Consider the following 24,544-nt stretch of genomic DNA (forward strand, 5'->3'; position numbering starts at 1 on the left):
AATAGTCCTTGTGCCACCTTGGACAGAGAATGAAAATCAGGGAAGTGGGAGAGAGTAAACCCTGATCACAAATGGATCAAGGCAGATCTTACACGTGATCTTCCCAGCAGTCCCTTCAGTAAACTAAAAGAGGTAACTACACAGTGTGGAAACATTTGGTGTCCCTGGGTGGCATTTCCTCCTTACCAGCCAGTTTGAGGCTTAGCGCTCTCTGCTAGAACAAGGTAGGGATCTGCAGATCGGCAGGACCTGCAGACTGGTTCGGCTCCCTGGCCAGAAGGCAGTGGGTGGATCCTTTAGGGACTGAAGTTTATTCAGGGGAGATCTAGTTTTTGCAAGATTTCATCTGCAGGAATGGGGATAAATAAAGAAACTAGGCTGCTGGTATCTCTGATCCTCCCTTCCTTCCCTCCTTGGGCACTGAACATGCAGTATGCTGGATCCATAACTTGGAGGCAGAAAGGAGGAGAGAGAGGAACATGGGTCATGCTGGTCGCTGAGTCCAGCCACTTGCTGTTGCCATGTAAAAAATGCTCTGCTGGATGCTCAAAGCTTTCTCACGATCTTCATGGAGCCCTGTACCAAGCTGCAGCCCTGCAGAGAGGGCCATAATTGTAAGTAGGAGAGATCAAGGGCAGCACCAGCTTTATTAGGTTCTGGAAATGTTGTGAGATTTATTCCAGAAGACTCCTAAATGGTTCTAGGAAACTAATTGTGACCTACTGCAGAAGTAGGCAAGCAAACCTGCCTTATAGACCCTAGGAAATTCCCCTGCACGTGGGTGCTGTGAGGGGTTTAACCCAGTGTCCTGGGCAGGGTGCAGCTAAGGGATGCTGAGAGCTTGGTGGCTTTGTGCTGCTGGCAACAGCAGCTCGTCCCCAGCAAGCAGGACCAGCAGGAAAGCTGGAAGGCAGCCCCAGCAAAAGCTCCTCTAGGAGGAAAACATCCCTTAATTTCAGTGGCTACTAGGGCTGGGTTGTGGCATATGAAACCTTCCCTCTCCAGACAGCTGGTGGCAGCAAGTCACTGACCACCTGCCAGCTCTTCAGTGGGGCTGTGCAGTCCTTGCTCCTAGTGCTCAGAGTCCACAGTACAGTCCTGAAAGCAAGCAACAGAGAAATCCTGAGGGAAAGGTGTCCCTTYCCTTGCTAGCCAGAGTTGTCTCAGCCTGGCCCCTTTCACCAGTTGCTGCTCAGGAGGCGCTTATCAGGCCCAGTTTGGTGTGCCTCCCGTTGGAAAGTGCTCTGTGTTAGAAGCATTAGTCAGAGTTAAGGTTCTTTGGAAGAAAAAACCTGCCCTAAGAAGCAGGTTGCTGGGTCGGTGTGGGTCTCCTTGCTAAGCATGTGCCTTTGCTTACTGCTGCTGGGGGACGGCAGAGGGATTATGGCTCTCGCTGTGTCCCTTGGAGGTGCCACCTAGACGGTCAGTCCCAGGTGGTCAGGCAGCAGGCTGGGAGGACGTGGTGGTTAGCGCACCATGGGAGCACCTCGGCGATCCCGTGGGAATCAGGGTGCCATGGTGCTGAGTTCTGTATAATGCATTGCAAATGATGGCTCCTGCCTTGAAGAGCTTTTATTCAAAAGAGGCAAAGCACAGAGGGAAAGCAGAATACAGGAGGGAGGACTTGATTAGTGTCTCTCAGTGAGTCAGAGGCAGATCCCAAAAACAGCCCTCCCTGGAGCCAGGCTCTGCACCCTGGCCCTTCTGCTTCTCTCAAGACAGCGTTTTCCTCCATGGTCCTCAGCTGTCCAAACAGACATCCTCCAGTCTGTGCTTGGGCCTGTCATATTTATCTGACTGCCCTTCCTCTTCCTCCATGGTTACTGTCTTTCTTGCCACATGTGRGATAGACATGCCCCAAGCAGGGGGGCTGCAGCACCTTGCTGAGCTGTGCTGTCTCTTTTCCCTTCCAGGTCTACAGATCGTGCTGAAATCCATCATGAAGGCCATGGTGCCTCTTCTCCAGATCGGCTTGCTGCTCTTTTTCGCTATTCTGATGTTTGCCATCATCGGCCTGGAGTTTTACAGTGGGAAGCTGCACCGGGCCTGCTACACAAACAATTCAGGTGAGGACACGGTCCCCGCTCCCTGCTCTGCACCCCGCAGGTGGAGAACAGCCAGGGTGAGCTGTATCTGTGCGTTGCCCTGACAATTCAAACACCAGTGCAGCTGYGATCCTGGGAAGCCCAGGGCTGAGAAGAGCCTGCATTTTGCTTCGTGCACRCTGGGCATCACTCAGTTGTGTTAAGGATGTAGCAATTTCTTCCCTTCCTTTACGGGGGCATTGGTGTGCAGCCAGGGCTAGTCCCCATGGAGGCCCCCTGCTCTGTCTCAAGCCCGTCTGCATTTGGGCTTTTCCCCTCTCCTGTCCTCTGCTTCTCCCTTACCTCTGTGTCCTTTGACTCTCTGCTGTCTGCTCGCAGGTGAACTAGAGGAGCTGGACCCCCCTCATCCGTGCGGGGTGCAGGGTTGCCCCCCAGGTTACGAGTGCCGGGAGTGGATCGGTCCCAATGACGGGATCACGCAGTTCGACAACATCCTCTTTGCTGTGTTGACCGTCTTCCAGTGCATTACCATGGAAGGGTGGACCACAGTCCTGTACAATGTGAGTAACGCGGCTTCGGGTCTCTCTGAGCAGCTGGACAGCAGGGTGGGGAGCTGGAGACAGTATTTCCAGGTCCTGAAAACCTTTGAAATCCTGAGTTTCCTTAGTGGTGGAGATGGAGCCAGTCCTTCCCATTTGGGCAGGAGATGTCAGGGGAGCGCAGAGGCATGTGTTACACGTCTCCTTGGGTTCCCTGGGCAAAGGGCTTGGCCCCCTCTCTAGGCTGGTTTTGCAACCTGTTGCAGAGAGCAGATGTGCCCGCGTGCCTGTGCCCATGTCACCGACTGTCCTGGCTGCAGGTCTGCGATGGCAGCGGCATGTGCCAGCCTCGGAGCTCAGCCCCGACCACCTCTGCGGGCAGAGCGGGGCGCGCGGTGTCCGTGCCTGGGCAGGGACAGGCTTTTTGGTGTCCTGCTGGGATCTGGGGCCTTTGGGGTTCACGCTGCAAATGCCGGTCTGCACTGATGAGGCGGGGGAGCAGCTATGCTGTGTCTCTGTGGTTTGCTCGCGAGGGAGCTGTTGCATGACGTTTCTAATGCCAGAGCCCGYGGGCCGAGCTGGGAGCCACTTCGGGAGCAAGCTGGAACCAGGAAAAAGATACAGGCTATCACACGGTGCAATATCTTTGTGGGTGATTGGCCATATAAGTAGGTTTTAGTTTATGGGCTAGAAACAACCACACCAGTCCTGTTCCCAGCCTAATTTCAGCATCAATTTCGGCGTCACTGCACCGGGAATGTTTTTATACCCTGGTTCCCATAATGCCCAGAGACTTGCAGAGTGGCATTGCTCTGCGGGAGGCAAATTGGATGGTTTGTGGTGGGGAAACATTCTTGGGTATTTACTTTGTCTGTTGTGAGCAGAAAGGCTGATTTTAACTCTAGGCCTCCAGACCGAAGGTGCTGCCCTTCCAGCCTTGGGGCCCAGTTCCTCTCTGTAGATCCCAGGGTCCTTCTGGAGGGGACAGACAGCCTAGCGTGCAGGGAGGGAAAGGACCGCAGAAACCTAGAYCAGGCTAAAAAGGGGAGCGTTCATGGCAATGGGTTAACCGCGCCGTGAGAATTTGTCCTTTCTCATCCTAAAGCAGACGGTCGGCGTCTGGAGCTCGCTGCTTCGGCAGGGGAATTAGGCAGAATTGAACCACTTGGGAGTTAAGACCAAAAAAGAACATTTCTTGGCCGCTTCTGGTGTATCAATGAGATTAGAGACTTAACTACAGTGTGTATTGCCCAGGCATAATTGAATATACCATGAAAGGTGATTTTCCCTGCAGATCTGCCTGCTGCATGTTTCCCCTGCTTTTGAAGTGTCCGGGCAGCTGGTGCCCGTTCCTATTGCTGAATCGTGGCCCGTAAATGCCCAGCACTGGTATGGGAAGCGCTGCATGGCYCTGGCTCCCAGTCAGCTCTTAGCCCTTCCTCCCCACGAACACCTGAGAGGAGCTAAGGTGGCGCTGGGCTGCGCTCGGCCCTCCCACGCAGCCCAGCTCTGCGCCTTCCTGCCCCCAAACCCATCGCTCGCTCAGCGCTGGGATGGGGCGCGTCCGCAGCCGGCTCCGCGCGCCGCCCCGCTCCCCGGTGTCGCCTCCTCCGCTTTTTGCCGGCTGCTCTTCTTCGGCATCCGCAGCAATTAGGGGTGCTGCGTCCGCCGTTCCCAGGACCGTGCGCCCCTGGCTCCCTGCCCTGTGATTATCCTCGCTGGCCTAACAAAGGCAGCGCATCCAGCCTTCCCCTGGCTGCATGCGCCGGGCTCTCGACAAGGGAGTCCACCCTGCGGTGTGCGAGGGGGCCAGTGAGCTACACCGACGGGCAATTTAGGATCTTGCTAGTCTCGTGGGTTTGCACTGATGGCTCTTGGGAAAGTCCGACCTCTTGCCATTTAGGATGTTCTTGCTGAGAAGGCTGGAGCTGATCCTTTCTTACCCGTGCCACGATCCCTTCCAAGCTCTCCTGGCACTGGCCCCGTCCCCACAGCTGGGACAGCCAGCCTGGCARGGGCTTAGTGCTGGTGGGAGAGGTGGCGGTGAGCTGCAAGTGCCTGCGACGTGCTGGGTTTGGGGTCTCCTGCGTGGGATTTAATGCTACCTCCCGCTCTCCTTGCGGCACGTGCGCTGGGTGACGTGCCGCTATGCAACGGCACGGAGCTGGGAGCTGAAGACTTTCCAGCCTGGAGGCTGTTGGAGGCTGCTCAGGGGGCGGTGGATGTGTGTGCTTGCAGGCTGCAACTGCTCCTGGTCTCCCAGCTGCAGCAGGGCATGGCTGGGTCTCCCAAGGCCTGGACCTTTAGCTGGAGAAAACCCAAATATTACCTTGCTCTCTCGGACTGCATCAGGTTAAAAATCAGGCTGGACAGCTAAACCATTGAGGTTTCCAGCACCTCCCAAGATCTAGCCAGACCTGAAATGCTACAAAAACCACTATTCTGCAGAACTTAGCAGGCCTCAGCAGGTTTTTTTTTCCCTGTTTCACCCTGTAGCTATTAAATCAGTTGACCACCTGGATATCCAAACGATTTTCCCAGCATCTATTGCAGCACTGGCCAAATGCTCTCTGTCATGGTGTCCCCAATGGCTGGGACTGTAAGGTACCTCCCTTTCCCGTCCCTCTCTGCAAAGTAGCAGCTATTACTTACCTATAATGGAGAGTATTAGGGACATTTCTTTGCTTTTAATTGAATGAGGATTTGGGCCTTGGTAGTAAAATGCTGCTGATTCACTTTGCTGTTCATCCCTCTCCGTCTCCCACTTTTCCCTGCGCCGTCCCTTAGACACTTCTTGCTCAGGCTGTCTGGTGGTGCCTCCCCTCCCTTCCCTGGGCGCGRATGTGCTCCTGATGAGTCTGGCTCCTCCAGGGACTTCTAGGGCTGGCAGGGGACTAGACGCTGTGCTGGTGGCTTCTCTTTTGCAGAAAAGATGGGGAAGGAGAGAGAGTGGTAAAGTGGTGTCGGGGAGCTGGGGGTGGCCAGAGCCTGCCGGGGCGAAGGAGATGGTTCAGGCCGGTGGTGGTGGATGTGGTGGTGCGCGCAGGGGTTGCCACGTCGGAAAGCAGCCTGAATGATGTGGCGTGCTGAGGCCGGCGGCAGGCACGGGTTTCCTGGATCTCCTTGGCTGCTGGTGTGGTCTCGGGGCCAGCAGGCCTGTCCGGCCAAGCGCGCTCGCAGCCGTGATGCCCAGACGTGTGCCAAGGAAGAGAGGGAGCCGTGCGTGCACGGTGCGCCGAGCTCAGGCTCCCAGCGCCGGCAGAGCCAGCGGTTCGGGACCTGGCCCTTCTCCCGTTCCCCGCAGCGGGCTGCGACGGTGGCGTGCTGAGCCGTCCCGCCGGCTGGAGGACCGTCCTTGCGTGGGGCGCGCGTGCGCCCGCTGCCTGCCCATTTCGGGGGCTAGCTGGGGGCTCTGCTGTCTCACCGGGGTACAAGGAGCAGAGACCGGCTCCTTTCAGGCTGGCAATGCGGGCCTTGCAGAAGAGAGGCAGAGCGCAGGAAAAATGTTTCAGCCATCTCTCAAAYAAACTGCTTACTATAGTATTCCCCTGTGTAGCTGTATCGTGATTTTCAGATCCRTTTTTCCCCTATTTACCAGGTCTAGAAATGCAGCTCTCSGAATTTGTAGGGAGCATCATGAGARGATAATCAGCCCCGTGGTATTTTCCACGTGTGTTGTTTTACGGATGTGCTTTGCTTTCCCATTGTTTTCACTAGTCTTGCCCGCATGAAATGCTGTCTTGCTACGTAGAAATTGCCGTWTGATTAAAAAAAATAATAATAAAATGAAGCCCTCAAGCCGAGGCATGTCATGTCTTTTCCAGCTCCCATCCCGGGGAACCTGAGAAACTTTAATTCCTTTTAGAGGGAATCTGAGGTTCATGGTTCCTCTGGCTGTCTCTGCCCGCCTGCCGCAGTGCAAGACGAAGGCTAGGAAATACTTGCTTTTTTCCCCTCCTGTTGGAGCAGATACCTCTTTCCTGGGCTGGATTTAGACTAAACCTGATTTCTGTAGAGACCACAGGGAGAAATAACGCTGGCAAAGAGGATTGCTGCCCTACTTCTCTGCTTACGTGGGCTTGCCGGTGCGGGACAGCGTCCAGGTTCCAGTTTCTTAATTAAACAGCAGAGCTGCAGTCGGGGCGGCTGCCCTGGGGCYGGCGAGGAGCCGCGCACCCCGGCGGCGCGGTGACGGGCGACGCCGTCGGCTGCGGGCGCTCAGCCGGGCTCCGCGAGCCCCACAGAAAGACAGGGGAGGTTGAGATCGCGAGGTCCCGGCTGCGAGGGCTGCGTTCATTCCCAGAGGCTGTTTGTTCGCCTCCCGGTTTGGAAGCGTGCAGCTGCTGCGCTTGCAGGTAGCAAGGAGCATCCCGGTTTTTAGGGAGCCGTCAGTCTCTTGTTCCCCCGGTGCCTTGGAGTTGGGCGTTAGTTTAAGGTTAGCCCACGACAAATAAAAACATCTCTGTGTGGACAAAGCTGCCTTTCGCAGCGGCTGGAGCCTCCGGTGCTGCCTGAGKGGGGAAGGGAGCAGGGCTGGGCGCCGAGGGGGCCCCACGCCGGAGAGGCTCGGGCGCCGCGCAGACGCGCCGTTGGCGGAGACCGCCAGCACCCGCRGTCTGCGGAGAGCCCGTTTCTTTGCACGGGTCTAGCTGCCAGGTAAACTATTGATCGTAGCGTTGTAGACCCGGTAAAGCCACGTGAGCTAAAGCAATCCGCAGACAGGCTAACGAGAGCCAGGGCTGTTTGCGCAGCGGTGATAACCAAGGTGCGGCCAGGCCGGGGCAAGGAGCTGACTTTGTGATGGATATTAGTAGCTATGTGTAAAAACGTTTGCCTCTTAAGCACACAAGCATTAAAGCAGCACTGGAAAAGCGTGCGTGCTGATAATTAAAAATGCATGGCAAAGCGTAAAGGGAGGTAGCAGGCCACGGTCGCTTGCTATAAACGCAAAAGCACTCTCATGGCGTGAGGAATGGGCCTGGGAAGCTGGAGGGCAGTGAGGTACGGGGGTTTCAAAACACAGTCCCTCTCGGCACTGAGCACTTGGAAATGCCRGGGCCAAACGCTGGGAGCTTCTGTGCGGAGCAGCGGCTGCGGCGGTCCCTGCCAGGGCTGAGCTGCCCCGCAGCTTGCAGCGGGCCAGGCAATTGCGAACAGACCTGCCGGATGTGAAGCGCGAGCCACGTACGGAGAGTCTCGCGGCAGAAACTCTGCCGCGTGCCTGCAAAAAGCAGGGAATCGAGCTGCTGCGGGGCTGGGGACTTGCAGTAAGTATGACTCAACGGCCACGTGCTCCCGGCGCGCGCAGGCAGAGGCAGGCTGCGGCGCGGAGGCTACCTTGCACGCGCGCCGGCGCCTGGCTCCAGCTGGGCAGGCGGCCGGGGAGCCCKCCCTGCGGCCCGGGAGCCGCCGGCTCACACCTCCACCGTCGGCCGCGGGGACGACCGGCACGGCGCGGTGCGGGCTCAGCGAGGCGAGATGCGATTCCCYGCTAATGACGTCAGGGCTGGGGAAGCAGCTCTGCCCCAGGCGGGAGAGCTCCCGTCAAAGAGAAGGCATCCGCGTGGGATCTGCGATAAGTGCGGGGTACAAAAGGAGCACAGAGCCACCGAATCCACCCTTTTACCAAGATACGTCTAGGCGCAAGTCTGGGTTTCATGCTACTGAGCAGAGGATAGGATTTTCGAGTGACTTGGGTGGTTTTAAGCATAAAGCACTAAACGTGAGATCTTTTGTTGGAGCCTGACTTTAAAATGTTTTTTAAATCCGCTCTTTTAAAAGTGGGTGTGTTTAGGCAGCTGTGACTGGGGCAGCGGAAGGAGGAGGTGTGTTAAATCACTGGTCACGCCGGAGCACAAAGATGAGAGATGCGCGCAAGGCTCGGCTCTCCCACTCCCTGCTCCTTCTCAAGTTGCAATAGTCTGGTGGCCTTGGAGGGACTCGGAGGAGAAATCTGTTTTAAAGGCAGAGCAGTTTTTTTTCGTGTGTRTGTATGTACAAGGCTGCCGATCGCTTATTGGCATAAATCCCTGGGGTTTCACAGTCACTGCCTGAGATGCTCAGCACTCAGCTGCTGTCCCTGAAGCACCTCCATCGAGTGACATCTCTCCCTGCCACGTTTCTAAGCAGGACCCGAGCATCTCACGGGTCTGAGTGCGTTTTTCCTCCTGCTCTGAGAGAGGGCAATGCTGCTCCTGGTTTAATGTGGGGCAAGCTAAGAGCAGAGAAACTAAATGACCCGACCAAGCTGAGGCCGGGCGGCAATGGCAGAGAGGAGTTTGCTTCTGCCCGGGTGTGCTCAGAGCTGGAGCAGAGCATCTGGCACAGCTTCCACTTGGCTACAATCTCCTGCAGAGCCAGTGCTTTCGGGAGCTGGAAGGTGGGATGCTTTGGATCATTGCTGCTCCTTGCTCCCTTGCTTTCTCTTGACTCCGTTGTGTCCCTTCCCGCTTGCTCGTAGCTGTTTCTCAGACAACACTGTCGCAGCTCCTCTGCTATGGTCGCTCCTTTGGGCGTGCACGCGCACGCTAACGGACAAAGCTCTGGAGATGCTCGGTACAGCAGGGCTGSGGCGGCTCGGGGGTATCCGAGGCCGCTCTGCTGCTCCTCGAGGCAGTGCAGAGGCTGAAGGCTGGGAACTGGCAGCGCAAAGAGGAGGGAGCAGCGGGTAGCTGTGATTCCCAGCAAGGAGATGAGATGTGCTTGGCTAGCACGGCCGCTCCTAACGCAGAAAATACAGGGGTGTCTTTGGAGAGGGAAGGAGGAGCGAGGGAGGCAGGTGACTGAAGGAGTTGGGAGAGACGCGTGGAAGCGGGGGACTGCTTTGCTTTTTAATCCTCCGTGCCCTGGGACGTTGCCAGGCTCTCGAGCTGGAACGCTTGCCCAGGGAAAAGAAGTCCCTTCTTGTGTGTTTTAAATTAAAACAAAACAAAAAAAAAAAWCCTGTCAGGGTGGTATGAAAATTTAATCAACACCCAGCGCTCTTAGCAGCTTGCTAGCAAGCACAGATCTTATTACCTCCGCAGCTATTTCTGGCGGATCCCAGCCGCTCCAGCAGCGCCGGGGCCACGCGAGCGAAGCGGCGTGTGCTGGAGGGCGTGGGGGCAGGCAAAAATCCCCCCGGCATTGCCGCAGCCCAGGATGGAGCCCGTGCCTCCCTCTGGGAACCGCAGCGGGAACAGCCCGTCACCGGGAAGGTCCCGAGCGAGGGCTGGGGCTGGGTTTAAAYGCAACTCAAGTTTGCAAGGACTTCGGGAAGTTCCAAACCCGGAGGTTTAAAACTTTCCTGGCCTGTAGCAAACAGCCCTTTCGCCCCGCGTCAGTCCTGTCTGCCCGGGGTCTCGGCGCTCCGGCTGCGCACCTCCAGCGCTGCAGCAGCTCCCGTCGCAGCCTCTTCTCTTGAGCAGCTCGAGCCGGGGCCGCCGGCCTCGCGCGCGCCAGCCTCTCTCCGCTGGGCCGCGGGCGCCTGCGCTGCCCGTGATGAGGGCGCCTGCGCGCGGCGGCGGGCTTGGCCGGACGAGCGTCCGCGCCGCCGGCCAGGAACGGCAGCTCCTCGCCCGAGTAGCCGGGTGTAACGAGGGCGCCCGATTCACGCGGCCGCTGCCCGCCGAGCAGCGAGGCGAGTGGAAAGCGTGGGGCCGCTTTCTGGGAGAGGTGCGCGTGCGGGGACCGGGGGCAGAGCTGCCTTTCCTCCCCCTCTTACCGCCAGCAGCGAAGGCCCATCCACACGCGCTTAATTTACTCCGCGATGCTTCCTAACCCCTGCTGCACGCGGGCGTYGGGTCCTGCGAGAGGAGCAGCGGCGGTGGCTTGTCCGAACCCCCGCGTCCAGGTAAGCACCTGCGGTGGAAACGCGGGCACCGCCGTGGCCAAGCGCCGGCTTTAGCGAAGGCTGAGCAGTCCGCGGGACTTTACAAACATTACCTAATGAAAACTTCGTCCCTCCTGGGAGGCGGCTAAGCGAGCGTGAGCGTCCCGGGGGGGGGTATTCTGGCTGGGCGGGCGACGGCCCGGGAGGGATCCGGCTGGAGGAGCGCTGTGGGGTTTGCAGCCTGCTGGCCGGCCCCCGAAAGTGTGGGCGCGCGTGTGCATGGGGAAAGGGCTGCTCGCATCCGTGCTCCTGCGTGCTCCAGGGATCCGAGTGCAGCAAAATGAAAATCAGTTTCCGCACCCATTTTGAACAGTTTTGAAACACTTAATTTTCGTAATGCTTTTAGCAATGCATTTTTTTGAGTCAAAAGTGGAAACGTTTCATATGGAAAATAGAAAAATGAAATATATTGTTTTTTTCCCTGTCTCCTCCTTCCCTCGTCTTACCTACACACAGATGCCCACACACTCGGGGCCTCCCTGAGCTTTGAGCATCCCTTTTTGGAGATTCCTGGCTTCTCGCTGCCTGTTTGCAGTGCCACCAGGGCTTTGCACGCCACCAACCACCCTCTGCCCGACGAGCGGGCTGTGGCCATGGTGTCCRGAGGGGACATTGGCGGTGGATGCCTGTGGCCGGCGTTCGGGGACTCTCCCTGAGAGCATCGGGTACTTGCTGAGSGTGCTTTGGGCAGGTCCCCGGCGGCCTCGGATTTGAGCCCAGTCTCCCGTCGACTCCGGCCAGCAGCAAAGCGTACCCTGGCTTCGAGGCGCTGCCGTCCCGCRCTGCGGCCCGCGGCCTGCCCGGCAGGATCAGGCCCGCCGAGGGCCAGCCCTCCTCCTGCAAAGGAAATGTACCCATTTCCTCATTAACCTAATTTGGGAAAGAAAAGCATTTTCATTCAGCTCTTGTACAGTCCCGGGGTCGCTGATGGATACCAGGCACYGCTGGCGGGGAGTGAAGCATGGCCCTGCATGCAGGAGATCAAATTACAGCTATTAAAGGGAAGAAAGAGATCTGTTACTGTGCTGGGGAGAGCAGCAGCGGGTGTTGAGGGGCCAGCTAGGCCGGGGAATCTGCTGTAGGGTGGTGGGGTTTTTTTTCCTGGTATAGTGAGATTTTGATGCTGTTGCTGCTGGTCCGTGTGCATGTTTGTAACCCGGCTGCAGCCGTGCCCTGCAGGGAGAAGTGGTCGGAGGCAGCGCAGTGAGCGATGGCTCTGCCCTGGGCTGGAGCATGGTGCGTGTTGCTGCTGAGGTAGGAGCAGCAGGAGTTGCCAAGTTGGGGGTCTGGCTGCAAATCCTGGAAGCACTGATGGATTTTGCATCCGCTGTCCCATCAGGTCTGGTCTCCCCCTAAGCCGGGTAGAAAGCCTCGGGCCAGCATTGGAGAGGAAAATCGCAGTGTGCGGGGCCAGAGGAAAGCCTCCTGAGATAACAACCGTCCTCTTYGTCCCCAAACCTTCTTGTTAGGATTCACAGAAGGGAAGGGCAAACAGACCTCTCCTGCCCTGCTGCGGCAGTTGCGGAGGTCTGCACACCATGTCTCAGCCTGGTAAAGCCCGTCTGCAGCCCAAATACTGCCCAAGACGTGCAGAGCGGCATGGCAGTGTCTGCAGCCCTGGGCAGCACGAGCCCAGCTCTGGTGGTGGGTCCCTATGGGGTGGTGCTGCCACAGCATGGGAGATGCACAGGGATGTAGCAGAAGGACAGCAATTAAAGCAGGATCGGGGKCCTCCCCGCAGCCCTCGTCCCAGGAGAGGAGGCTGTTTTCTCCTTCCCCGCGATTGGCGGATGCCCGCAACGGCAGGTTAAGTGTGTGTTTGGATTTTTCCCTCTTAGTGCAATGCTATCTATTCCCCGAGCAAGTCACGGACAGTTGGTTACAGTAATGATTGTATATTACACCAATCTAATTATGTGCTGTTTGGTCTGGATTCAAACAGAAATCACAGGGGCTCTATCCTAATGCAGATGAATTTTGACAGGGGGCTCAATTGAATGCAGGACATTAGCACGTGCAGGGAGGCGTTTGCCGGAGCTCGGAGGGGGCAGAGGGATCTGTTGTCTCTGCTCGGAGCAGTTTGGCCTTAATGCTTTGCAGCAGGGACCATCTTTCTYTGCGCCTGGTCTTCCCAGTAGGGAAGACTTTCTTAAGTGCACAGTCTAGGTGATTGTCCGTCTATCCATCCTTCTTCCTTCTCATCTTTCCTCTGCAATTTTGKGGCCTGTTGACCAAACTCAAACCGAGCTGGCTGTGGTGATCTCCAGGATACAGTTCCTACAGGCAGCTGGGTAAAGGGGAGAAAAGTCCCTCCCCTGCACCTACCCTCCAGGTAAAACCTGAAGTGGGAGCTCAGCCCTATTACTAGACACTGGAGAATCACCAAGTGAGASAATAGATGTGTGAATGAAGGCCAGCAGCTTCCTAGATCTTGTTGCTCTTAGGACAAGTCAGGCACATGCTGCCTTGGTCGGCAGGATCCTAATTCCTCTCATCGAGCCACCAGGAAATGGGTGGTACTTAAAGGCATGCTGCAAAGGCAGAACATGCTTTATGTTTATTTTTAGGTAGGAGACTGAGTTTGTGAGTTTTCCCCCCCTTCCCTATGGCAAAGAAATCCTAAAGTTTCCCRTGCAAGTGCAGCCCGAGGGAGGATACGTGTGGGCTGCAAGCTTGTGCTTTGCATTCCACTTACGTATATATTTAGACTTCTTTAGATTTCTAGCCCCCCGAGTGAGACCTTCTTTTGCAGCTCTCTGTGCGTTTCCCGCCCTTGGAAAACACAAGAGCTGCAGAAAGAATAGACGCGCTCCGGGTCCCCGCGGCCACCGACTCTCCCTGGCACCGGCAATTTCCTCCTCCGAGCGCGCTATTGAGAAGCATGTGCTTGCCGCGAGCTGGAAGGAGCTCTTTCACCGGCTGGAGACCTGCGGCGGCATGTGCCCTCCCGGCTCTGTTATCGCGTGAGGTCCTGCTCCCGCTCCTTTGCGGGTCTCCGCAGCATGGCACAAGGAGGRAGGTGAATTGCGTCGTTTTTAGGCCATCAGCTTTGCCCGCAGTGCTCAGCCCCCGGGCATGCCATGTGTGAGGGCAGCGGGCACAAGCCGTGTTGCTGTGCGTAGGTCAGTGCTGTGCAGTGATTCGGCTCCCGCTGGGTATGGCTTGGGATCTCTACGGTGGGCTGAGCAGGAGAAATACCACTGGGTGCTTTGTCCCTCGGGGAAACTGTAACTCCCTCATCTTCACCAACAAGCTCAGGTTGCTTGTACTGGGAGCTCAGCTATTTCTGCATGCAATAGGCAACATATTTTTTGTTCCGGTGGCCATGGAAGAGCATGGGTAGCGGCGTTTTAGACTTGTGCGGTGCATAACAGGAAGGTAATTGCCTTAAATTGAAGGGAAGAGTAAACTAAGATCAGCCTGTCAGGCGGGTCCTGAATTTCCCAAAGGGCTTGGATTAGCAAAGGGGCCTGGTCTCTAGCACACGGAGCCAAGCATTGCAAGGAGTCCAGGAACACGAATGAGGAATTTTTTCATTAAAGGAGTTATAGCATTCATTTAGTTTAGGGATTAAATTAGCTGTGGTCTCTGTCTACCTTGACCTCTCTGCATGGCAACCTACTGCTGTCTTAAGCAAGGGGAAAGAGCCTGTGGGAAGGCGCTATGGACCGAGGCAATGAATAACTGCCTAAGGAGGGATATTAAGAATAAATGGTGCCAACAAGGGATGGAAAAGGGGGCTGCTCAGTAACGAGAACTACGTCTCAGCTCTGAAGAAGTAGAGAGGTGATGTGGGAGCTGTCAGAAGTCAAGCTGGCATGGACCTTGCAAAGGGTGCTCAAGGAGTAGCCAACGGTTCCTCACCCCTTCAAATAAGAGCAGGGCAAGGTGAAGTGAAGGGTAGGGAGACTTGGGTATGGAGCCAGCACTGGATGGATGCTTTACCTTGGCTTTTGGTATGTACAAAGATGGAGGCAGGGGAAGGCTGGATAGTGGGAAGGAGGGAGTGGACATGACCACAGCCGAGCTGGCAGTAAAGTGCCAAGACCATCGTGCCCATCCACTGGCGATCGGCTTAGCTCCACCCCAGCCTTCGGAGAGAGCTGGCACATGAAATGGCAGGTCTGGTAACAAGTATTTTTAACAACTCCATCAAGTTGGGGGAGGCACCATCTGACTGAAGAAAACGAATGTAATGCCTATATTTAAAAGCGGGGGGAGTAGGAAAAAAGCAAGCCAGGCAAGAATAGGACTGTAAGCCTGACCTCAATCGTATGCCATTTCAGAACAGATTTTGAAGGCAAAAGAGGAAAATGAATCATGGGTTTGCCAAAGGTAGGTCATGCCAGGCTAACCTGGCATCGGAAAACTGGTTTCTAAGCACAGGAAAAGCACAGAGCTCCTCTCTGTAGTAAAGCATTTGGTATGGGAAACTGTTAATGAACAAGAGAAGATGGGAAGTGGAAGAGGAGCTGTGAGGCTGGCAAGGAAGTGAGCAGCATGGAGATGGCGCTGGATGGTGCTGAGTGGCGGCAGTGGCTGCTGGCGGCCAGTGGAGCTCCTCAGGGGTGGTTGCAGACATTGCTTCTCTAAGCTTACAATGTTGGCTAGTTTTCCTGAGCTGGGGCACGGAGTTATCACCCCGGGTGGAGGAATCACAGCCGGGAGGAAGAGGCATGGCTTGCAGTTAAAAATGCAAAGCCATGGACTTAGGGAAGAATAACAAAGAAATCTTCTAGGATCCCAAGTCCTTCTGATTGGAAAGTACCAGTGTGGAGAAGGATGGGAATAAGCTAGTGGCCACAAGGTGACTGTATGCCCTCAGTACCATGCAGTGGGCTGCAGGYGCAGGAGCAGAGATGTGCAGGTGGCACAAGGCAGCCTAGTGGTGCTGTACTGGGGTAGTGAGACCCCATCTGGGTCACTCGCTTTGGTCTCCTAYGTCCAGGGAAGATGAACTGGGCCTGGGCTGGAACAGGGAAGGGCTGCTAGATGAATTAGAGAGGAAGAACCTGTCATGCAAGAAAAAACTAGAGGAACCTGGCATACTTCGGCTAGCAAAGTAAAGGCTGGGAATGGCCATGATCGCTGTCTATAAATATATAAGGATGGGAAACAGGAAGGAGAAGGGCTATTTAAGCCAAAGACTGATGCTGGCAAAAGAACAAATGGGTATAAACTGGCCACAAATAAATTTAGGATGAAAATTAGACAACCATTAGAGTGTCTGCTTGAGGATAAGCCTTCCACTGGGAATAGTGGATTTTTAAGGTAGGGCTCACAGAGTCTGGGGGAGATTGCATGATGTGAGATGGCAGTGGTCTGGACTCAACAGCTCTGCAAGACCCTGGCAGAACACATCCTCCCCCAAAGGCAAATCCGTTGGACTTCAGCTAGGGAATGTAGCACATGTCAACGTGTTGTGATTAATAGGAGATGTGCTTTAGCTTTGAGTGTGGAAAGATGGGAATACATACATATACATGTGCATATATAAATACATATAAATATACATATATGCACACACACGCACATATGCTGTTCTGCATGCTGATGTCCTGTTGTGCTGGATCCTTTGTGTTCACCGTCTGCRCAGGGCTAGAGCAGCTGCTGAAAATGCAGGGCCTGTGAAACACCGTGGCCCTCAGCCCTTGCATTTCCCAGAGCCCCCAAATAGCCCCTCGTTTCCCCGGTGGGGACCCTCCCCAGCCTGCTTAGCCGAGYGCATGACCCCCCATGGTGGCCTGCATGCCGCAGGGGCGCTGCAAAGGGGCTGGAGCAGGTCTCCGGCTCGCTGGGGAATAAAAGGGCAAAGCTGGGTGGTTGTCACGGCTGAGCAGCTCCTGGCTATCTGGCTGCGGCCAGGCCACCTTGTTGGGCAACTCCAGCGCGCGGCTTTGTAGGGAGCCCTGGGACATGCTGTGGGAACCTTCATCCTGTGGTTGGGGGATGCCAGCAAAGCTGGTGTCACCTGGGGGACCCATATGGCTGCTCGGAGCAGGGGCGATGGCCAGGGCTGTTCCCCAGTTTCATGTGCGCGGTGTCCAGATCTGGGCGCAGGATCAGCCTGCCCTAGCTGAGCCCCTGCCTCAGTTTCCCCAACTGCGGGCTCTGGGTGGTGCAAGCTTTGGCCGTGCCTGTAAAGTGTGGTGGTGAGTGCAGCCGGGAAGAGGCAGTCTGGGAGCTGCTGCTGGTGTCATTAGCCGATAACCCCAGGGAAACTGCTTGTAATCCACCGCTAAGTGGTCACCTCTCTTTTAGCTGGTGGGCCAAGAGAAAGAAATTGCAGGGTGCTAATTTCTTCAGAAGCTCTCTTTAAATCTCGTTAGAGTGATTTGACTGCTCCCGTACACATGCTCACTCCCTTTTTCCAGCAGCGCCTGGATTTTGTTCCCAGCGTCTTGCGAACGGCGTGTTCGCAGCGAGAACGCTCGCGATGTGATTTGATGGCTCTTTCCAGCGATGGCAATTCTCCCAGCCTGTCTGGGAGCAGCACGGGCTGTCTGCCTCAGCAGACCACCTTCTCCTTCTCTCTCTTCTTTCTCTGGCTTTGTTATTTCTCCTCCCTTCCACCCAGGGATTAGCTCCGTGCTCTTTATTCAAATGTATTTCCTGCGCAAGTGCAACCGGCTTCCCAGCTCCCGCTTCCCAGTTCTTTCCTCTATGTCTCACCATTGCTCCTGCCCCTCCTACATCTCTTCCCCTTTTTCCACCCTGTCTCCAGCTGAGATACCTCACGGCTGGAGGGGAGAAGGCCAAAAAAGCGGGGGAGGTGGTCCAAGCGCTGGGGAAAGTTGTCTTGCTCACCTGTTGGGAAGGAACTCATCTATCTTGCGTCCCCGTTGCCCAGGACCTTGGGGGAAGCTTGTGGCTTTTGGATGGGGCCGGCTTTGCAGGAGAGGGGTCCCAGAGCGGGTGGCAGGTACCTGACTGTGTCTTGGTGGGGTCTGGAGCCCGGCTTGCACTGGGTCCAAGGGGGGCACGGGCTCTCGCCTGGCCAGAGGGCCGCCCTGCGCTCGGGGAGAGGCTCGCCGCTTGTGCGGTGGAGCAGAGGGCCGTGCAGGGGGTCCTTGCCCCCTTTGCTCCTCTCTGGGATGGGGGGCTGATAACTGTGACTGCTTTGCTTGAGGCACTGTCTCAGACCAGAGCCCCTTTGCGTGGCGTTAACCCGGGTGGGGAGAGAGCTCCCCGTGRACAAACGTGCGGGGAAAATGCAAGCACGGCGTGACTTACCCGGAGCGGGCTCGGAGCAAGAGCTGACACGCTGTGCTCTGCTCCCTTTGGACCACCCGCTGCTGGAAACGCTCAGCACTGGCTGGGGAGTCAGAAGCACCTTGAAGACTGTTGCCACCAAAAATGGTGCTATTGGAGAAGAGTGCAGCGGCCCCAGCCAGGGTTCGTGCGGTGCCCAGCGCCTCCGGAGGGCGGTGACGAGCGTCGGCCCTGCTGTTGGTGTTCCCGCGCATTGTTCCCGTCTCTCCGGACTCGCTTCAGGCTGCCGCGTTGGGGTGGTGGGAAGCCGAGGAGCCCTGGGTAGCGCCGAGCCCAGGGGTCGACGGCACAGCAGCCTCTGCTGCTAGCGCTGCCGTCTCCGGGGAGGCCTGGCGAGACGCAGGTTCGAATCCCCGCTCTGCTGCCTCCCCCCGGCCCCCTCGGCCTCCCTCCGAGGACTAATGCGCTAATTGCTGTGTATGAATGTTTGCTGACGGAGGGGGTGGTGCCACCCCCGGCCGGGCAGGTTCTCGCAGGGGAAGCGTTGCTGCCGCGGCACGGGTGAGAAGGCTGGGAAGCGCGAGTGCCTTCCCGGCACCGGTGTGCCACCGCTGCCGCCTGTCCCGGTCCCCACCTCGCGGCCGYGCTCTGCAGCAAGAGCCTGCAGGTGAGCCGGGGCGAGCGAGGGCAGCCTGCGGTGCCCGGGCGAAGGGAGGGCACCAGCCGGCGGTGCCCAGCGGAGAGGGCCGGCACGCAGCGCCTGGCGTCTCTGCCCCGGCCACCCCATCTCGAGAGGCGYTGGGTCCCGCGGGCTGCCGTGGCCATGGACCGTCAGGACATGGAGAGAGGCACCCAGCTGGGATTTCTGCTGACGCCTCGGTCATCCGAGGGAGACCTCAACCCTCCTCGGAGATGCGCTTCTCCTCTTGCAACGCCTCGAGTTGGCTCCCGCGCTGGCCGACAGGGAGACGTGGTGCCAGTGACTCAGACGAAGATGAGGGCTTAATTAGCACGCGAGGGGGGGGAGAAAAAGAGAGAAAGAGTCTTTCATTGCAACAAGATTGATGCCACCTCCCCCAGACAGTCACGTTCTGCCGCATCGCCGCCCGGCCCGGCAGCGTGCGCGCGCCGCCTGCCGCGGGAGGACGGACGGGGCCTGCGAAGCGGCTGGGGGGTGCGGAGGGGCACCGCTTTATTAAAAGCCTCCATGAGTAATTGGCCGGAGCTATCGAGCAGGGCTCGCCAGGAGCCTTTTGAGCCGCCAGGCTTTGCCCTGCGGTTAGCGCTCTCGCCGCGCTGGCTCCCAGCTCCTCGCGGCCTTGGCCAGGGCCAGGCAACGTCCCCGGGGCGGGAGGGCGTCAAGGAGCTATTAGCGAAATACCCACCCGGAGGTGTGGGAGGGGGGATGCCGAAGGCAGCCCCTTCCCCTGCGCGTTGGCAACCTCTTGCTCGGACGCCGGCTTCCCTGGCCGCGAGGCAGCGTGTAAACCTTTCTCTCTGAACCTGTTCCCTGCTCGGCAGACGCGGATGCTGCAGGCCCGCTTTTTCGCATCTCGGTGGGATGCGCGGAGGAGCTCTGCGTCGAGCTGCCTGGGGTGTGCTGGGAGGGAGCCCAGGTGCTGCGCTCCCTGGCCGTGGGGACGAGGCACCCTGTGTCCTCACCCGGCCACCCATGCGGGTGCTTGAGAGGCGCCGGCCGGGCCGGGGCGCGGGGGCCTCTGCCCGAGCAGCGGGGCAGGGAGGGTGCTGCCGGGCGCTGTGGGGGGGTACGGAGGGTGCCGCCGCTCCCCTGGGGGCAGGCAGGAAGCCTGCCGAGGGCTGCGCTCTGCGCTGTCTGTGCAAAGCGGAGCCTGCTCCCTATCCCGTCCTGGGGGAGCGAGGGGGGCCGAGCCTCCATCCCCTGCATAAAAGCAATAATAAATAGCCGGTGTGAAGTGGGAAGGAGCATCCTTTCTGCACCTGTGAGCCTCGTGCTGGCTTGAGGCACATCAACCCTGGTTCCCCACGGCCGTGCCAGTGCTGAATGTAATGCACGCTCTCAATTTTCTTTTCCCTTCCAGACCAATGATGCCTTAGGAGCCACCTGGAACTGGCTGTACTTCATCCCCCTCATCATCATTGGATCCTTCTTTGTCCTCAACCTCGTCCTGGGGGTTCTGTCAGGGTAAGCCACAGACTTTCCTTTCCTCGCTGTGCCCGTTGGGTGCCTCTGCGCCCTGCGGCTTGGCCCGCAGGACGGCAAAGCAGCCGTCCCCCTCGGGCCCCGCGGGTCTTTGGGGAGCAGCGAGGGCCCTGTCTCCTCCCTCCGTGGCCACCTGCCCCACTGCAGGAGCCTCCTTTGCCCTGCTCTGGTCAGTGCAGCTCCTTGGGGAGCTTGGGAAGCGGCAGGAGCTGGTGTGATTAAATGTGGAAACGGGAAGGGGTGCTAGGGCTGCAGCTGGAGTGTCCCCCCTCCCTGCACGCCGTCCAGGCGGCTGTTGTCTCTGCGCCTCTGAGCGAGGCTAGCGTAAGAAGGGTCCCTTATTTTATCCCCCTTGTTGAAGATGCTTTTTGCTTACCCACCTTGCTGGAAAGTTCATGTTTTTGGTCACCGGCGGGAAATTGTCAGTGTAAACCTTCTGGCTGTTTGTGACCTGGTGGAGGGGAGAGAGATGGGGGGAGTGTTACGGAAATGCGTTTGAGTTGGGGTGCGTATAAAAAGGGGTGCGTTTGGCTGACGGTGGGTGTTGGGGAGGGATGTGAGACGCACACCTCTGTGGCTGTGCCTGGCGTCGGGGCGGATGTGCTGCTCTGAGCGGGGAGTTTCCAGCATGCCTGGGATGCACATGGAGACATGGGGAACGTGGAGACAGCACAGCTGTCCCTGTTCTGCTCTTCCCAGAGCAAAGATGAGATTTTAATCCAAGCCATTAGACTGAGTTTGGAGAGAAAAAGGCTTCTCGTCTCCATGACGATGAACTGCAGTTGCATCAGCACATCCTGAACCGCTGGCAGGGGCTTAGCGCAAGGGGAGAGCATGGAGSGGACAAGCCCTCCTCCGTGCGGGTGGCCCCTCCTGCTCCCTCGTGGAGAGCGAGCGGTGGGGCCGCGGGCTGTAGCCGAAGGCTGGCTCGCTAAGCCAGGTGATTTTTTWCCTAATTGCCCCTCAGGGAAACCAGCACAAAAATGCTGGTGTARCACCGTTTTGGCTAGCTGGGGAAATGCTTGTGAATATTTCAGGATGCAGGGATCAATGTGGACACTGGCCTCTGTCACCCTCCTAAATGCCCCTGGGAGTCCTGGTGTGGTGCTGGTGGTTTCAGGAGCGGTTCCGGAGCGGCAGCAGGGCTTCAGGATCTCTTGGTGACTGAATTTCCCCAGGTCTCRTTCTGACATCTGACTAAATCCAGGGGCTTTGGGGGACAGGCTGCAGTAAGGGTTTCAGGCTGTCTTGCAGGGAGGAAGGTATTATGGATTATGAAGATGTCTGAGCGGTGTTGGGCGGCTTTTGCGTTTCTTAGGCTGTGTCCAACTTGGGGATTTGAGCAAAGTCCAGCTGGCCRTCAGCATCACACTGGACCTTTCCTGCAAACATCCAAAGAAGGAAAGTTAGGAAGCATGGGGCTAGGCAGCTRGAATAACCCTTTACTGCGGTGTTGAAGGCTGCCAAGATAATGTGTCTGTAGACACACTGTGAGGCTTTTGGTGCCTGTGTGATACTGAGAATAACCTGGGGATGTGAAGCACAGCAAGATAAGACCACRCTGGCCTGCAAATCAGCCGGGTATGGGCCGAGCTGAGCAATGCACCAGCAGGAGGACCATGGGCTGCCCAGCCCTTGCCCTGATCAGCAGAYGCCTTGGACTTGGTGCTTGCCCATCCTGGGTCTGCGCGAGGCAGCTCTTCCCTGCTCTTGCTCAGTTGGATGCAGTTGTCTAGGGCTCTTCRCAGGCACCGGCTGGCATTTCGACTGTTTGTTTATTGCTAATAGGGTTTGTATTGGGGAAGGATGCAAGTGGGTGGGTGGCCTAATTGGCAGTGGAGATGCTCTAGTGGCGTGCCAGATACCTAGGGAAAAGCACGACTGCTCAGCTCCCCAGAGGGCTGAGCGAGGTGAGCGGAGGAGGCGAGCTGCGCTCTGCGACCCTGGGTGCAAGTCCACTGTGCACCACGCTGCCCTGGGGTGGCTGGATGAGCAGCACTAGAGCGGCTGACCACATGGGCCTCCTACCTGGCCGCGATTGCAAAGCTTCAGCGGGATCGTCTGTACCTGTGTCCRTCGATGTGCCACCCTCAGAGACCCCGGCTGCAGGGGGGAAGCTGGGCATCCTCTTGATGGTGTGGCTGGCGGAGCCGTGGCGCGTGCCGGTGGAAGAGAGTGAGGCGAGGAGGCAGAAGGTGCTTCTGCACACAAACAGCACGRGTCCTTGAATGAAAATGCATGAAGATTAGGTCTCAGTAAGAATGACTTTTTTCCTTGCTTTGCTTGTTTAGCTTTTATTGTTTTTAACACTTCTTGCATTCCTTTTGTGCTAGAAGAAAGTACTTGGCTCTCTTCCAGGAGCCAAAGCATGACCTTTCCATTCCCGTGTCTCTTAGTTAGATGAGCAACCCAGGGAACTGGCTGGATCGTCTGTACTCCCTTTTCACTCCTCTCAGCTTAAATGAGCTTGGAGGCGAAGGTCACTTTGGTGATGAGCTCCATGGAAACGCTTTCATGTAGAGGAAACGTTTCCTTCGGGTTACGGCACTACTTGGGGGAAGGTTCCTTTGACAACGTGGTGAGTCTTAGCCTGAACAACAGCAAGGCAGAGGACTGTCACTGCCTGGAAGGGAGCAGACTCAGGCCCGCAGGAGAGGAGCTTCATCAGCTCTCCTCCCCAGCAGTGGCAGAAGCAGAGATCCCAAAAGCGTTGGGGGTTTGGCTGCTGTCCCCATGGCTGATGGAGTCTGACATGGTGTTACTAAAACAGCAACACAGTACTCTTAAGATGCTTGTAACCACTCCGAAGCAGCTACTGGCCTRGTCTCTGTGTATGAAACCATAATTTGGTATGAGCAACCTTGTCAACTGCTCTCTAGACTCCCCTCCCATGCACAAGAAAGTCATGCCTGGCCAGCCTAAGACATGGTGGCTCTTTTAACCCAGAGCATTGTGGTGAGCACCAACTCCTGGTAGCCTTCTTGCTCAGGTGTCAGTCCATCCTGCTATTTTATGGGAAGAGGGGAGGATGTCTGAAGAAGATGCAGAACATGGTGGTACCTCTAGGGATAGAAGTCTCTCTTTCACTGCTGGCCAAGGAGACCATGTCCTGTGCCCTCCAGCACAGCATCGCTTACTGAAACTTCAGCTGACAGGTTTACAGAGGTTTTACTATACATTGGCCTAACCCAAAGGTCATCTGTATGACACAGACACAGCTCATCCGCAATGAAGAATGTAAACCTGGACATGCTGCTTGCAAATTGCACCATCTGCACTGACTAAGAATGAGATCCATTTGGGATCTCCGTCCTTCTTCTGTAAGCTCACACATACAAGTTGCTGCAGAGCTGCTTCTCTGCCCTTACTTTATCCTGGCAGCTGTTTTCATTAGGGAAACAATCAAACATCTGAGGTAAGTCCTGCATGCAAAGAGGCTGTGACAAGGATATTTGCATGTTTAATTTGCCACCATCAGAAGTTTGCCAGAGCCCAGATTTAGCAATCTTCTGGTTGCGATGCGCATCTCTCTCAACAGTCAGTTCCCCAACTGCTAAACTGTGGCATGACCTCCGTGATGTAAACAGCCTGAATCCATCTGCTCCTAAGCACAAAGTATGTGGGAGAGAAAGAGAAATGAATTCCATCATACCAAGGCTCCTCGGTTTTCTCTCTAAATACTAACACACACATGCATTGGAATTGTATTGTAACGCAATTAAGAGGAGATGGAGTCGCTCCAGGCAGGGGCCTGGAGAGCCAGTTCTTCTGGGGATTTGGCATTTATTACTGTGTCTATTAACTCTTCCCCTCTATGGGTGCAATTACAGATCAATTAATTCTAAYTGAAAACAGGAAGAAAAAAATTGGCCCTGTTCCACTTGGAGAACATTTTGCAGGTATAAAGCTCAAGGAGATGTGACTGCTCAGCTTTTAAAGCTACAAAAGCTACTGAAGTAATCTTGGCAGAAGAGAGTTGGTCAAAGCAAGCGAGGATGTAGCATCAGCTAGAACGGCCTGTTTTCTGCCATGTAGCACTCTGGATTTGGGAGTTAGGAAGGATTGTAGCACTCTCATCGGGTGTTGCTTGCTACTGTTGTGTGTCCTAAGGTTAGTGTAATCCAGCATCCTCCTGCAGCGAGGGCAGGATACACCTACGGCTGAGCACCTCTTCCCAGGGTGAACTGCTGTTGTGCAGAGAGATAATCTTATGCCACAGCCTTCTCTTTGCTGCTGGAGGGATAAGAGGTGTGGATGGGACATCCTTCCACCCTGCTGCTGTTGATCCTTTGCGGGCAGTGCCCTGAGTTAGGTCAGGCTATGGGCTCTGAATCAGAGGAATGCAAAAGTTGTATGTCCCCCATGCTGGAAATTTGTAAAGGTCTGCTCTCCCTTCTTTGTGCAGCAGGATTTTTTCTCTTGTGCAGCTTTTTCTCATGCGAAACAATTTGGATCTGTTTGTTCGTCCTACATCTCCAAAGCAGCAGTGTTCCCTAGCAGCATAGATSTGGCTGAGCATCGTGCTGCCCATTCCCCCTTGGCTTGTGGCCTGCATGGTGAAGAAGCAGCAGTAATGCTCTCTCCAGCACCTTGACTGGGTGAGGACCATAACTCATGGCTGGCCCCATYCAAGCCAAACACTGCAGAGGTGCTGTTTGCTTTGTCCCTCCTGGTAAGAAGATGGCTTATGTCTAGC

General features: G+C 56.5%; 1 protein-coding gene across 3 annotated transcripts in view; it reads left to right on the forward strand.

The window, feature by feature from the left end:
* CACNA1E (calcium voltage-gated channel subunit alpha1 E) overlaps window positions 1–24,544 on the forward strand; it is a 117,579-nt gene that overhangs the window by 28,917 nt on the left and 64,118 nt on the right. For all 3 annotated transcript variants that reach the window (XM_026084678.1, XM_026084679.1, XM_026084680.1), the window contains exons 5-7: window positions 1,914–2,066; window positions 2,424–2,605; window positions 19,727–19,830. In XM_026084678.1, the coding sequence (XP_025940463.1) occupies window positions 1,914–2,066; window positions 2,424–2,605; window positions 19,727–19,830 (439 nt within the window). The remainder of the gene's footprint in view (window positions 1–1,913; window positions 2,067–2,423; window positions 2,606–19,726; window positions 19,831–24,544) is intronic.

The sequence above is a fragment of the Apteryx rowi genome, unplaced genomic scaffold, assembly GCF_003343035.1.
Source record: "Apteryx rowi isolate R43461 unplaced genomic scaffold, aptRow1 scaffold_65, whole genome shotgun sequence".
In the NCBI taxonomy this organism is placed as follows: domain Eukaryota; kingdom Metazoa; phylum Chordata; class Aves; order Apterygiformes; family Apterygidae; genus Apteryx; species Apteryx rowi.